This window comes from Neoarius graeffei, chromosome 15 (assembly GCF_027579695.1).
Source record: "Neoarius graeffei isolate fNeoGra1 chromosome 15, fNeoGra1.pri, whole genome shotgun sequence".
Classification (NCBI taxonomy): Eukaryota; Metazoa; Chordata; class Actinopteri; order Siluriformes; family Ariidae; genus Neoarius; species Neoarius graeffei.
The window spans coordinates 5,403,270-5,419,988 of NC_083583.1; the positions used below are offsets into that span (position 1 = coordinate 5,403,270).

Consider the following 16,719-nt stretch of genomic DNA (forward strand, 5'->3'; position numbering starts at 1 on the left):
GCATTGATGAGTTCACCAGTGCTTTCTTTCTTTCTCAGGATGTACCAAACTGTAGATTTTGCCACTCCTAATATTGTCGCAATTTCTCAGATGGGTTTTTTCTGTTTTCGCAGCTTAAGGATGGCTTGTTTCACCTACATGGAGAGCTCCTTTGACCCCATGTTTTCTTCACAGCAAAATCTTCCAAATGCAAGCACCACACCTCAAATCAACTCCAGGCCTTTTTTCTGCTTAATTGAGAATGACATAACGAAGGAATTGCCCGCACCTGCCCATGAAATAGCCTTTGAGTCAATTGTCCAATTACTTTTGGTCCCTTTAAAAACAGGGTGGCACATGTTAAGGAGCTGAAACTCCTAAACCCTTCATCCAATTTTAATGTGGATACCCTCAAATGAAAGCTGAAAGTCTGGACTTTATGTCCATGTCCATTATATAACTATAACTTGAAGATGTTTCAGTAAACAGGTAAAAAAAAAAAAAAAAAAAAAAATTGTGTCAGTGTCCAAATATATATGGACCTAACTGTATTAGGGAGCAAAAGAACAGTCAGTTCTTAAAGCAGGAAAAATGGGTGAGTGTAAGGATCTGAGCGACTTTGACAAATTGTGATGGTGAGACGACTGGGTCTGAGTACATCTTGTGGGGTGTTCCCAGTATGCAGTGGTTAGTACCAAACAAAAGTTCTCCAAGGATCCAAAGGACAACCGGTGAACTGGCAACAGGGTCATGGGTGTTGATGGTTCATTGATTTGCATGGGGCATGAAGGCTAGCCCATATGGTCCAATCCCACAGAACAGCTACTGTTGAACAAACTGCTGAAAAACAGTCAATGCTGGCTTAAAAAAAATAAATAAAAAGTGCCACCATTAACTTTTTCAGTAGTTTGTGCTACAGTAGCTCTTCTCAGGGTTCCCGCTGGCGCTCGTCACGCTCATCATTGACGAACATAATCCATCAGTGATGAAGAGAAAATTACTAGCAGTCATCACAGTGACGAATGTATTTGTCATCTTTTATAGAAATCCCTCCGGTTGCTGAAATCCTATCCTAGTGAAGAGACAGCGGGAAGCCAGAGTGTCAACAATAAGCGTGTGCTCGTGACCAATAAAAATTGACGACACAATGACCAAATGGGCACCAAGCTTTTGACCAATCGCAGTGCGTCTTGATCAGCCTGGCGTGGTGGTGTAATTATCTCTGCATGAACCAAACAGCGGCGCAATCGAAGATGAAGTTTATTGGGCTTCTTCAAGCACTAAAGATAACTGAAGGGCTGAAACAGCCACGGGGAGGTGCATTCAGAGCCCCGACCGTCCCCGAGCACATCGGACAGCACATCAGTAAGACAGGGGTCGGTTATTAAAAAAAAAAAAAAAAAGTCAGCCAGCGAGCGACTGAAGGGAACCATGTTTTGGGCGGCGTGATGTGTTGAGCCCCTGTGGCTAAAGCAGTGGCGTCATTAGGCTCCATTACTCAGAGCTGTAGCCTCTGGGTATTTTCACCCTCAAAAAAGTAAGAGATGAATAGAAAACCGCTGACTTGGATGCCAGTTGGGATTTTGAATGTTGTAATACAGGGTTAGTCAAAATTATGTTAAACACTCATGGATTATTTTTCTCCTGAACGTGTGGTGCGCTGTAACCACTGCTGGTGTAATTGGGCCCTACTTTTTTGACTCCCCAACAGCGACGTCGGAAGTCTGCTTACAGATAGTACGCCACTGATGAACTTCCACTACCAGGGGCTTCAAAGTTTGGGAGAATAGCAGGGTACAAATAATTTACAGCAGGGTGCAAAATGGTAAAATGTCTGCCAGCGGCAGACATAATGCACGCAAAGCGTGCATGGATGGATGGATGGATGGATGGATAGAGATATGCAAGTACGAATTTTTCATGGGGCGGGATGGTTTGGAACAGGTCGTCTAAAATTGGGATAACATTTACCCGGGACAGGTATTTGAGGCGGGTCGTCTAGCTTAAGCTTGATTAGAGTTGTTACGCACGCCAGTGTTTCCCACAGAAATTTTGGAGACTATGGGGGCAAGCCATGGGGGAGGCGCGGGGGTTGTTTAAAATTGAGTGATATGTTAAATATTAAGTTATTACTGAAAAACTATTGATTAAAAAAACAGACACTGAGAAATGGTCCTATAAATAACTTTACCAATATAAAAGATTGCCAGGACTACAAAAATGCAGAAAAATAGGCTTTACTTATCCAAATGCACCTGTTGGTTCAAAAGTTAAAGTGCAGAGAACCTCACAGCACAACATGAAGTTACCTTAAAATATAATATAAATGCCCCAGCTTTCATGTAAGAAAAAAAACTATTAATACTAGTACTGTGTGCAGGCAGTCTCTCCTGAAGACTAAATTAAACAATAATTATAAACTAATAAAATAAATGGCTCAGGCTTCATAGAAGAAAAAAAACAATTGGAACAGAATCTCACAGTATGATGATGAAGCTGCCTAAACAATGGAAAATAAAATACCATTTTGGCAAAAACGTTGGCATCCATTCATTTCTTGTATTAAGTAAAAAAAATATGTTGCCAGATACTGCTGACGTTTTACAGCCCAAAATATGTTCAAAATATACATGACATGGTGGATGTAATTTACGGTCACAACTTTTTTTGCTGTCAGAAATATTTAATATTAAATTTTGTGACTCGACTGACAATAGCCGGCGGCATAACAAGCCATAGCCAGCGATTTGCCGCAGGTGACCGGCTACTTTTGAGACCGCTGCACTACAGAGCTGATTGGTTAATATAATTTTGACTAAGCCTGTATAATAATGTAGCTTGGAATTAGTCTTGCTTCAGTTTCCTGATACATTATGGGTGTTCTCCATTTATAAAAAAAAACAAAAAAAAACCCCCAAACCTCCAATCCTCAGGAAAACTTGACTTATCCCTGGTCTCTTCAACAGCGAGAAACGGCTCTGGTCTAACGAACCGTATGATGTAAAGCGCGGTGTGATTGTATTCGGTTCGTAAATCGACAGGAAATTCGGATTCCTTCACTACTGGTTGTTCCAAGATTCTTCTCGACTCTGTTCAATTGTAAAACAGGCTTTGTGTTGAAGTGAAGGCTAAAGGGAGTCCTCATACCACTGTTTAATAATTTCATGCTAAAATAACCTTAAGTAAGCTCAAACTCCAGAGGTTTATTTTAGCTTGATGGTGCACAGGCTGCCCAGAATCAAGTCTGTCTCATTAGAGTCTGGAATGGGGCCCAAATTTTACCTGTAATGGAGAGGCCGAGCTGCAGCTCTACAAACATTTGAACTGTACCAGTTTGGTTGGTATAAACCTGTAATAAGTCCAGTTTGATAAGTTGGTAACTAAAACTAAGAAAAAAATGAATACTTATTGAATTTTATTTCTCAAGGAAAAAAAAAAGTGGAGAACATTTTTCAGAACCCAGGGGGAACCCTGTCTTCTGTGGGATTGGAGCATATGGGCTAACCTTCATGCCCCATGTGAATCAACGAGCCTTCGACACCCATGGCCCTGTCTCCAGTTGTCCTTCAGATCCACGGACCACTTTTAGTAGGTATGAACCACTGCATACTGGGAACAGCCCAAAGGTGTGCCGTTTTGGACATGCTCAGACCCAGTCATCTCACCGTCACAATTTGGCCCTTTTCAAAGTTGCTCAGATCCTTACACTTGCCCATTTTTCCTGCTTCAAACACATCAAGTTCAAGAACTGACTGTTCTCTTTCTTGCTGCCTGATATATCCCACCTCTTGGCAGGTGCCACTGGAATGAGATAGTCAATATTATTCTATCCACATTCACTGGATATGAGCAATCGCACGCTCTGATTGGCTCCTCTACTACTAGGCTATCAGCTCATATACTGTACCATGAGTAGAAAAAAACAAAATGGCAGAGCATGTTGAACCAACCAAGGACGAAATAATAACTACTAAAAAAAAAAAAAAAAGCAACAATATGGAATAAAAGTATGATGGTAAGAACATATCTTTTTAAAAAATATTTTTCAAGAATTATTGCATTTTTCACAAATTGCTCCTGTCATTTCACCGGTTTGTTTACATTCTAAGTGGAAATTATTTTATTGGACGTTTTGGATAAAGTTTTATTTCTTGGATTTGCAAAAAATAAAAAATGCTGTTTCTCAAAATCCAGTGAATGTGGATTGAATCAAACATTTATTCCACTCAATCTTGTCGTAAGCGGATTATAGCGCCATCAGCTCATGTACAACTCGATTTTGTAGAATAACTTAATCATGTCACCGCTCAGTGGTTTTAAAGTGCTGATGACACGAACATGACTCTATGCAATTTCTTAAATAAACTATACAACATGGCAAACATGTTAGATTTCTGTTATAATTACGTGAAAAGAAGCTGTTGTTACGCGAATATCCAACTTTTAATTGCACAGCGCAAGAAAACTGGGTCCGTGACTCGCGGCCATGTTGTGACGTCAGCGGGAGAACACGCTGCGGTTCATTGGCTGTTCTACTCTGGTTCTACTCAATGGAAATGGCGCATGAAAACGCCGGTGAACTCTCTAGTGCTAGCTCTTCCTCTTCTGGGAGTCTAGAATTGTGTTGATCTCTTCCGAATAGAATCTATGATAGCCTACCCTCTTTACCCTTTGCCTCTCGTTGCTAGGCGGCAGTTACATGAAAGCCGCAAGCTTTCACAAGCAAATACATGACTGATATCACGCCGACTTTATGATTACATTTATGATTATCATGTAGAATCTATAGCTCTACGTACCTTTATCTTATGTCGTTTCACAACACATGTTCTGACAGGAGGACTGTCTTTGGATCCGGCATAGCTACTAGTAGACCCCCTCCGGAATACTGGCAGTGTTGCCAGATTGGGAGGTTTCCCGCCCAGTTGGGCGGTTTCAAGTGCATTTTGGTGGGTTTTGAACATATTTTGGGCTGGAAAACTTCAGCAGTATCTGGCAACAGATACTGCTGACCAATCTGGCAACACTGTGTAGGCACTGCTGATGGTAGTAACACACGTTTGTGCTGAACTGAACACCCAAGAGATTTCTTTAAGCTGGGAAGGGTGTCAAAACAATCCAAATCGAAGTGTTCAGAGCACAGGACGGATGTTGGTGAGGGCTCCCACTTGTCACGAGTGCGCCTGACTTGCTTCACCCACTTCGCATGCAGCTCGGGATCTCTGGGAAACTTGAATAAACTTACCCCATCCTTGTGGGTTTTGGAGCAAAAGCCGGCAACACAACGCGAAGGCATAATAACTATATATATAAAATGTCTAATAAAAATACTAATAATGATAAACTGAACACCTGTCGCATCAACAACAAACTGGTAAGTTAGGAGGAAGGTTCTTTCGCTGACGTCATATAGCTCCTCCTCCTCCTTCGTCTCCTGGGTGCTGCAGCTCCGTCAAATTTGCCCAAATAGCCACGTTTTTTATCATAACTTGTAAAATAGGCGCCTTCGTGAATTAATATATGGATCATCGGGAATTACTTTTTATGTTATCAAACATCGCCAAGATGTCAAAAACGTGTCATCAGCACTTTAATGTTATGGCTGATCCGTGTACATTTCAATTACACACACACACACGCACGCACACAAACTTTTGTGAATTCATCATTTTTAAACCCTGGATGGAAAAAACTCAGACTTAAACAGAAGTCGTTTGCAAAACTGTATATTTATTTCGAAGCACTTCACATTCTTGCTACAAAAAGTATATACAGAACTCTAAGTATGTTCGTATGAAAAACAACGCAATCAGGAGTAAAGAGGCAGAGTGAAGGTCGTGCTGTTTCTGTGAAATCACACTGTGCTCAAGACGCGACGTCACCGTGCAAAACAACACAAACTCAACACACAACAATAACCCAGATGTGTTCAGAACTGAAAATTTGGTGAGGTCATGGTGAAACTTTTGGTTACTTCAGAGATCATTCCCGAGGACGCCTTTATGATGATCACAGAACGTTTCATTTTCAGAACAATAATGCGAACGTGTATCATCATGCTGATTTATTCAAGCTTTTCATTTCACACACAGATGGAGATCTGAGACACAGTGAAACACTTCCTGGTTGTTAAAATTGTACTTGGACTAAAGTTAACATTATTTATACTCAGTTACTGAGATTTAACCCCTTTCTTGTGAAAACTAAATAACCATAACTGTGAGACAAAACCTGTAATTAACAAAAGTTAATACATTAGTGACCATGTCTGTATTATACAAAATGGAAATAATGTGTTTAAGTAGCAATAAATGGACAAAAAAAAACCCACGTGTTAATGAAACACAAAAACTTCAGCTTTTTATTGAAACTCAGTCCTGATGAACCTGACATCAGTTGATACTGACCTAAAATAAGTGCATAACATCTAATCATCACCCATCCATGTTGAGTAGAATGCTCTTAATTACATCATTACAGTCAAAAACCTGCTTAATTCTGCAAGAGCAGCAGGTTATCGTCAAAACACTACCAGTACTGAAGTATTACTCGAGTCAGAACATGAGGTTGAAGTTGGGGGAAAAAAAAAAAAAAGTGTTAAATGTCAACGTTAACATTAATCAGGATTAAATTTGACATAACAGCACAAAGGCAAAACCTTTATTATTATTTTTTTTTAATTTGGTGCATTTACAGATTTCGTTAATGCTACATTTGTCCTGCTACACTACGACTACGCAGCACAACCCCCCCCCCCAAAAAAAAAACCATCTGTTTACATTTCACACAAATAATCGAAGCTCTATCCTGATCTACGCTAATCACAAATATCCTGACTAATTAACGCAGATAAACTAAAAGGACAAACTGTTCTCAGTCTGAACACTAATCGAGTAACGCAGTTAATGCACTGAATGCTCTTTTCACAAACAATACAACAATTTCCAAACGATCGAGAACCTGCACTCGGGGTTCAGGAACACCACTCCGAGCTTATTTTTTACCAAACTGTGCTTTAAAATGATAAAACGGCATCAAAGTGTTACTTATTTACTTTGACCGTTTATAAGAACAGCTCGACAATCAACATTTTGCTATTTTTCATGAGAAATAACATCATTAATCTGACCGTAACAGTAACAAATTCCAAACGTAAAATGACATTTCAACACATCGGACCTGCCGACCTTAAAGAGGAGCGATGTGTTATTGAGTCAGTCAATCATGCGTCCAAGTAGAAACTATTCGAGGATAAAGATGTTACGTACAGCAATTAGATGAAAAGCGCCCCCACAATCACCTGGTTGTTTACGCAAAAACTTTTTTTTTTTAAATCACACACACACACACACACACGATTGCAGCAGGCTTGACCATGATGCTTAAATTCTGCCACAAGAGAGCAAACATCATATTTAAATCACTTTCTATTTATTGTGAGCATTAAATCTATTTATAAATGCGTTAGATTTAGCCTATTTAAAATCAATTCTGACCTGGGGAGAAGGGGGGGAATAAAAAAAAGTGATGAAAATGTCTGAAAATATTCAGAGCCATCCATAATATATATAGAGGATATTACATGGTGGCACAAAGATATGAAGTTTATCTTCAAGTGGTGAATGTATAATGTAATTTATATTATATGGACACATCCACCAAAATAAATAAATAAACCCACACAAGTTAGTCAAAAGAATTTTAATTTTGAACCGGTTCGCCATTTTGACAACACGCGTCTAGTCAGTGGGGAAAACACTGGGGAGTGACGGAGTGAAATATCAGTGATTATTATCCATACGGGACACTTTTTCGATGGAATAAAAACGTGTTCTATTCCCTTCTAGCGAGTTTCATTCATTTGGTTTGATAGCATGCAATATTGTTAGCATATCGCTTATCCTACGTGTATTACGTCACTCTACCCAATGGAGAATGAGCGTTGAATATGGTCTATGATATTGCACGGTTGTCAAGACATGATGTCACACGTTGGAGACGTAAAACTTCCGCACTAGCGAGTGAGCGACTGTGACAATTTGTAAACAAACACGGCCGCCAGGTTTGCTTCGTGAAATACGGAAGATTTTGAGAGAATTTTGAAAGAGAAAGACGCGTCGAACACCTGAAAGGAATGTATTATAATAATAATAATAATAATAATAATAATAATAATGGCTTTTTTCGTGATCTATCAGATACATTCCATTCAGCATCACGCTCGCTGAATGGAATATATCTGATAGACTGCGAAAAAAAAGCCAGACAATATTATTTAAATGTCACTCATGAAAAATGTGAGTTTTTCCAACATGAGAAAATAAGCTTCAGATCTTCAAGCCAGCGTGTGATTTTCTTATTATATCGACACATTCACAAACCAAAAAAAAAAAAGTCCCCAAATTTATCGAAAAACTCACTCCTCAATTTCCTCACGAGTCACAGAGAGATTTAGGTCCCGGTTTTGCTTCTCCATGTCCCGGATGAAAAATACGAGTGGCGTATTTCTCAGTAAAACACTCGCGTCTATCCAATATATATTTATTCTACCCACATTCACTGGATATGAGCAATCATGCACTCTGACTGGATACTCTACTACTAGGCTATCAGCTCATATACCATGAGTAGAGAAAAACAAAATGGCGGAGCGTTTTGCTGAACCAAACAAGGACGAAATAAAAACTCTCCTTGAAAACAACCACCTCCCCCAAAAAATGGAATGAGCGTATTTGATGGCAAGAACATATTTATTTTTCTAGAATTATTATCGCATTTTTCACAAACCGCTCCTGTCATTTCACCAGTTTGTTTACATTCTAAGCAGAAAAGTTATTTTGTCAGACGTTTTGTATAAAATTTTTATTAATCGAATTTGAAAAAAAAAATCTGTTTCTCAAAATCCAGTGAATGTGGATAGAATAAAAAGTTATTCCACTCAATCTCATCGTACATGGATTGTAGACAACTCAGTGCTACGCGCCTCGTCAGCCATCGGCTCATGTACGACTCCGTTTCGTGGAATAACTTCTCGTGATGTTGACTATTCATGTGTAATGTTAGCCAAATCAAATGCACACTATTTTGGGTTCATTCATGTGGAATAAAATCTCTCTCCATGTCCCGTCAGAGAAGGAAGATAATACGGACGGGGGTGGGGTTTCGAGAGGATCAGTTAATATCGGAGAGTTCAAAAACACCTCTACAACTGTCATTCATTCCAAATTCACCTGGATGAGCTGATTGGCTCATGTGGAGTGGGAGAAGATGCTGTATTTTTCCAGAGATTCATAACCCAAAGTACTCGGATGTTAAAATGCCGTGTTCCGGAGATCGTGATTTCAAATCCTGATAATGCCACAGCCATCTGCGGCCAGGAATCCAGGAGAGCAAAATGTGCTCTCAGGATGGGCGGGGCATACCCTTGCTGCCTTGTCAAATCACAGAGACTTTCGGCAATAGCGCGACGCGAGGTTATGTATGCGGAAGAGGGCGGATGGCGTTTTCCTGGGGATGCGGCACTCCGACGCAAAACGCGTAAAGGTTGACAGGTCTGAAGTTTTCACAACGGATAACACATCTTTAGTTAAACTGCTATATACATACAAAGTTTACGATTGAAAAAATAAATCTCGAAAACTCAAGGTTTTGTTTTTTTTAACCCAGTGCACAAAATTACCAAAAGGAGATCATGTTGAGGAAAACACCTGAAGAAGTCCTGACCAGAAATCCCCCTGCATTCCCAAACGCATCACTCTGTATCGGAGCGTCACAGAGTGAAACTGAAAGCGCCCACAGAAACACGCGGTGCTACACAAACCATATTCCATTCGCTCCTGACAGAAGAGCGACAGTAAACAGAGAACGTTCTGCCAAGTCATTTCACAAACCAAAAACTCTCCATGGCTGCTTTCATACTTTTTTTTTTTTTAAGCCTCGCTCTGTAGATTAGATTCATGATTCTCAGTAATCAGATGAAATCAGGATTAATAACTCTGGAGATCAGGAGGCTGTTTGTCTTCACTGTCACTTTGCAGGAAGAAAATCAAGATAAACTGATCAGATTGTGTCCGAATCTCCTCATATTCACTCACTCAGTCTTTAACTCTTTCACCAGGACTTTTTTTTTTCCTCAACTTGTGGAAGCTTGACTGTGGGGGGGAAAAAAAAAAAAAAAATTTCCCAGCAGCATCAGTGGCTTTTAAAAGCAGCTGATTCACATGGGATAAACATGACAAACATGCTGGGGGATGAAAATAAATGTGCCAAGTGTTAAAACAGCCTCAACAAACTGAGCACACAGTACAGGATTACGCAACTGATTTAAAAATAAAAATAAAAAAATAAGAAGAGATCAGGAAATAGCCGTCTGAAAACTGATGGCACAGCTGAAAGTGTCGATTTGATTTCAGTCTCAGAAGCGCCTCGAAAAAAAAAATCTTCCCTAAAACTTAGTTTCGTCTCTTTCAATTTTTATAAAGTCAGGAAGCCAACAGTGTTTTGAGCGAGAGTTCCTGTAAGTTTTGGCCCCCTTTTCCACTGACTGGGCACAATTCGGCTAAGAGTCAGTGGTTTGTTTCACTCTCTCACTCCTCTTCGAAAAAAAAATATTGAAGCGTTTCGGATTTTACAGGCCGGTCAAAGTGTTTCAATGAACAGATCGGACACAGATTTGGTCCCACGCACCTTAGTCATCACTCTGGAATGTGGGAGTCAGTGTTGTGTCGTGTTTTGCTCAGACATGAAGCACAGAAAGCAAACCTCAGAGTCCAGGTGCTCAAACTATTGATATTGGACAATAAAGCGCTGCTAGTGAGGGATGGGAATCTTTGTTTGGTCCAGAAAGAGAAAGAGAGAAACAAACAAAAAATAAAAGCTGTAAATAATGTGCTTCTTTCTGAAGGCTGTCTTGTTATTGCGTCTATGTGAAAGAGATCTCAATTAATTCTTTCACGTCCCCAACACCAACAAATACAACTTTGGACAAAACATAGATGTTGAAAAAAAAAAAAAGGAATACAGCATGCTGCAATCTTGCTTATAAACACTGATATTAGGCCAGTGATGCATTCTTGTGCATGAAACAACATCGAATTCGTATGGTTGTGCATCAGATAGGACAGAAACGCTCAGCTGGATGAAGCAGAAGTTAGAAGTAGGCCAATGTTGGAGTTAATCCTAAAAACAGATCTTGCTTAGAGCCGAGGGAGCGAAGAGCCAGTGTTGATCACGAGAGGCAAAAAAAAGAGCTGTCGCTCAAACCTCCACGCAAATTTCTAAGAAGATTAATTTTTCTAGAAACATTTAAATATTTTTCTTCATACGTTAGCGTGAATAAGACCGCATCACAGACGATCAAGTTTGGTCAGAAACCTGAAACCAAATCACACCAAATGAACAAGACAAACTGGGATGGGTTTCCCAAAAGCCTCTTAACACTAAGAGCATCTTAACTAGGACAGAGAGCGTTATTTGTGCTGCGATGCTTTTGGGAAACTCAGGCAAGTTTGTTTTTTGATAAACTTTTATGAAATGCTTGTGTTTAGAACTCTCTACTCTCCCAAGCAACTGCATGAAGGTTCGACGAAAATTTTGGTACCGAAATTTTAATTCATTGCCCTTTCCTCGTTATATACATGCATACATTACACTTTCATTTTTCATAAACCTTTGGATAAAAAGGGAAAAAAAAGCAAGCAAACATGACCTCTGAACTTTGTAAGCTTAATCTTTGGTGGTATTTTTCTATCCAAACCAAGTACTGTGACGTATACACTCGTCGGCCACTTTAATAGGAACTTGTTTGTGGTTGCAGGAGCAGAACCCAATGGGGTGTTCTGCAGTTGCATGCTGAGATGCTTTTCTGCTCACCGCAGTTGTTACTACCTATATCCTTCCTGGCATAAAATAGAAAATAAAATAAAAAGTTCGAACCAATCCGGCCAGTTTCCTCTGACCGTTCATCAATAAGGCGTTTTTTTCTTTTCCCCCACCCACAGAACTGTCGCTCGCTCACTCAATGTTTTTCGCACCATTTTTTCTGTGTAAACTCTAGAGGCTGTTTGTTGTGTGAGAAAACCCCAGGAAGAGATCAGCAGTTGTGTAAGTGGTTAGCACTGTCGCCTCACAGCAAGAAGGTTCTGGGTTCGAACCCAGGGGCCGGCGAGGGCCTTTCTGTGCGGAGTTTGCATGTTCTTCCCGTGTCTGTGTGGGTTTCCTCCGGGTGCTCCGGTTTCCCCCACAGTCCAAAGACATGCAGGTTAGGTTAATATGAGACGGCCTTGAGCGAGGTACCGAACCCCTGATTGCTCCCCGGGCGCTGTTAGCATGGCTGCCCACTGCTCTGGGTGTGTGTGTGTTCACTGCTTCAGATGGGTTAAATGCAGAGAGGAAATTTCACAAGTGTGTGATGAATAAAAGTTGTGCTACACTCAAACCAAAAATACTCATGTGGCTCAAACCAACACCCATACCACAGTGAAAGGAAGTCACACTTCACTGTGAGATCACAATGTTTCCCATTCTGATGTTTGAACACTGTGAATGTTAACTGAAGCTCTTGATTTGTATCTGCGGGATTTGATGCGTCGTGCTGCTGTCGAGGGATCGGCTGATTACAGAACTGCAGAAAACTGTTTAGGTGGATGTGTGTTTCTAATAAAGTGGCCATGAGTGTCTATTATAACTATATTTTATATAAAAAAAAAAGTGTCATGATAGAATTCTACCATAATGCTCATGTCAACAAAAATAAATAACAAAAGCTGTTCTGAAGCGAAATTACGAATTGGTCAGAAGCATTAAACTGAGCATCCAAGCTGAGAATGTTCCTAATATTTATGTAGATGCAAAAAATAAAGATTTGTGTAATAATGAAATAAAACCACCACCATGTGACCCGAGTCACTGATCTTGTAAACATGTCAAGAAAGACAAATCCTGTAACGTGCACTTCGTATTATACTCATATCACTCACTCACACACACACACACACGTACATCTCAGATCTTCTTGGGCCGACGGCTGAGCTGACCGTAGTACGACAGGGTGACGATGAGGAAGACGCCGTCGCTGAGGAGGAGGAGAGCGGCTCCGTTGGACAGCGTGCCCATCTCCAGGAGCGAGACAGACGTCACTGTGAAGACATCATCGCTTTAGACACAATGCTGGCTCACATCAGGAAAACGACAAGCCAAGTGAAAATGAAACACGTTCAGCAGCCAGAAGGCTGAGAGCCCAAGTGTTGTGTGAATTTGGGTCATGACATCATTATGCCGCCCCCTTGTGATCATCAAGTGCAACTGCGATCAACACTGAAACCAGCAGAGGGCGCCACAGTCCTGGTGTTTACAGTAAATTCCCTGGATATGAATATAGTGGAATATTGTGTGTGTGTGTGTGTGTGTGTGTGTGTGTGTGTGTGTGTGTGTGTGTGAGAGAGAGAACACAATTTAGTTTTCATTCCGCAGAGAGGCAAAGTGAGAGCTGAGAGAGAGACAGAATCAGGCACTCAGACTAAACATGTCCAAGATTACAACTCCTATAATGAAAGCACTTTATTCATCTTCAAAAAATAAAAGTTGTAAACGCTAAAGGCCCGCTCCCACAACACCGATAACTACAATGAGAACAATAAATAAATCAGTGCCCTTGCATTATGTGGTCGGCGCTCACACCAGACTGATAACGATACCTCGATCCCTCCAGCCCAGGCCCGGCTTTATCCATATCGCTGAGATTGCTTCTGGAGCCATTTTTCCAGACCTGGACCTGATCCGATAAAACATCTGACCCATCAGGGAATTATTTCCATGTGACATTTTTGAGCACGTGCTATTTTTCCCCCCAGGCATCTTTGTTGCATTATAAAACATTTTTATTATATATATATACACACACACACATATATATATACACACACACACACACACACACGTTTGTGTATTTTATTTTTTATATATATATATATAAATAATGTGTGTGTGTGTGTAAAAAAATACAAAGCACAAATCTTTTATTCACAGATGTGTGATTATTTTCTGTGAAATATCAGTAGTAAATTAATAAAGTAAACAAATAAATGCAGGCAAGATATTTTAATTATGAATTTCAGCAGTCCAAACATTTAATTGTTTTAGAATTCTTAATTTTTTTATTTTTTATTTGTGATGCATCACTCTTCTGAAATCCGTAAGCAGTCTGTAATATACTGAAACGTCCGTGACCAATCCGTGAATTATTAGCATCCGTATTAAAATCCGTAACCACTCCGTATTTTCTATCCTTTTTTATATTTCTGTAACCCGTGATCTGTCTGTATTTTATTAACCACCGGAGTGTGTGCATGGGTTGTTTTGAAGTCCAAGCTGTACAGTATGACCCGGAATAATGTGCTACTACTCAGAAAAAAAACTTCCCTTCCTGAGTGTCAGGACCAACTGGGATTATAGCTGTGGTGTTTCTGCTCCAGACTGGAACTAAATTTAGGCAGAGGGAGAGTCAGAGTTATAGTTATCGGTGTTGTGGGACTGGACCCTAATATATAGCTCATTTTAAAACATTATCTTTTCTGGATTAACAACTCATTCACAGGGACTCCAGGGTCAGCATTTTGTAAGAGACTCCAAGATGACAATGTAACTTTTTCCGGACATCTTAGAGTTTACACTTTGCAGTTTCTTGGTGAAATTAAATGTTTTCTAACTTTAGAAAGAGAGAGAAAGATCATGGCGTTTACAGCTACTAGAACACTCCTGCTGCTGCTGTTCCACAACACTGAATGTAACTATAAACAGATAAAACGTCCTTTTGTCAGAGGTGGACAGTAACCATGTAAATTCACTTGAGTATCTGTACTTTACTTGAGGTTTTTTTTTTTCTTGGAAACTTATGACTAACTTCAAGACATTTGAAAGAGAAAAATATTGCACTTTTCACTCCACTACATCTCATTCATTCTCATCTCATCTCATTATCTGTAGCCGCTTTATCCTTCTACAGGGTCGCAGGCAAGCTGGAGCCTATCCCAGCTGACTACGGGCGAAAGGCGGGGTACACCCTGGACAAGTCGCCAGGTCATCACAGGGCTGACACATAGACACAGACAACCATTCACACTCACATTCACACCTACGCTCAATTTAGAGTCACCAGTTAACCTAACCTGCATGTCTTTGGACTGTGGGGGAAACCGGAGCACCCGGAGGAAACCCACACGGACACGGGGAGAACATGCAAACTCCACACAGAAAGGCCCTCGCCGGCCATGGGGCTCGAACCCGGACCTTCTTGCTGTGAGGCGACAGCGCTAACCACTACACCACCGTGCCGCCCTCACTCCACTACATTTCCACCAAATAGTCGTATCAGACTCTCGCTGGCCGTGGTGTGAAAATCGTCCATGCAGACGCTCATTTAAGTTTCCAAATCTGTCATTACTTAACTCGAATATTTTAGATCGTGAATATTCTCATTAAAACGCTTATAATCTCTGCTTTCCAAAGAAATGTATCTGGTTAAGATCTGTTCAGTATTTTGGGAGTAACGGCGGGTTGAAGTCGGTACAACAGAGTAAAAACTCTGCTCACGTGACATCAGGAAACTGCCGGCGCGTTTCTTTTTGAGTCACGGGAAAGCGGTCAGGCTCTCTCTCTCTCCTGATCGGTTTCCCACTGGATTACACGTCAATATCAATCAAAATCACTTTCATAGGGATGTTCTCTCGCTCTCACTGTTTCTGATGAAGGATTCAGTAAAATTTTCCCTCTGCTAGTTTTGATGTTCTGATTCACGGCAGACTTTGGAGTGAGTTTTCATAGCTTTACCTACTTATTTTTTCAAATCAAACTGATTCCTGTAAATAAATAACTATTTGAGAAGATAACGAGTTGTTTTGATGAAAAAGAAGAAACCTTTATTTGTCACATGCACACTTCAAGGACAGTGAAATTCATCCTCTGGATTTAACCCATCTGAAGCAGTGAACACACGCTCACACACCCAGAGCAGTGGGCAGCCACACCAGAGCACCCGGGGAGCAGTCAGGGGTTCGGTACCTCGCTCAAAGGCACCTCAGCCCAAGGCTGCCCCACGTCAACCTAACTGCATGTCTTTGGACTGTGGGGGAAACCAGAGCACCTAGAGGAAACCCACGCAGACACGAGGAGAACATGCAAACTCCACACAGAAAGGCCCTCACCGGCTGCTGGGTTCAAACCCGGAACCTTCTTGCTGTGAGGCGACCGTGCTAACCACTACACCACCGTGCCGCAATTATTATTATTATTATTATTATTAAATATTGAGATCTTCGTAGTCGGAATGAGATTTAAAAAAACCAGAAGTCAGAAACGCGAGTGTCAATTTCAGTTCAGTTAATGTGAATTGGTTATTGGATGTGGATCAGACAGTTTTTTCGAGGTTCGCCTTGAAAGCTGTGAATATTAACCGAAATAAGAATCATTTATATTCTTTCATATAAACACTAGCAGGCCTTACTGAGAAACACAAAGGCCTACAGAGCACAAAGAGGGGATTAGAAATAATCTTTTATTCCTTTATTTTGATAGAGAACGGTAGATGTGAGACATTCAGTGCTTATTTATGCAGATTTTATAATTAACATTGATTTCTCCTTCTTTGTGATGTATAAATGAGAGTTAAGATCAGTTTTATATTGCACAAATAAAGCCATTTGGTGAAACTCTGAAGGAGTGTACCGATTTAACATTTTTAACCAA

The 16,719-nt window shown here is 40.5% G+C and overlaps 1 protein-coding gene across 3 annotated transcripts in view; it reads right to left on the reverse strand.

The window, feature by feature from the left end:
• Positions 1-5,689: 5,689 nt before the first annotated feature.
• Positions 5,690-16,719, reverse strand: part of tp53i11a (tumor protein p53 inducible protein 11a) — a 113,737-nt gene continuing 102,707 nt past the window's right edge. For all 3 annotated transcript variants that reach the window (XM_060940798.1, XM_060940796.1, XM_060940797.1), the window contains one exon: positions 5,690-13,115. In XM_060940798.1, coding sequence (XP_060796781.1) covers positions 12,982-13,115 — 134 coding nt within the window. In that variant the 3' untranslated portion in view covers positions 5,690-12,981. The remainder of the gene's footprint in view (positions 13,116-16,719) is intronic.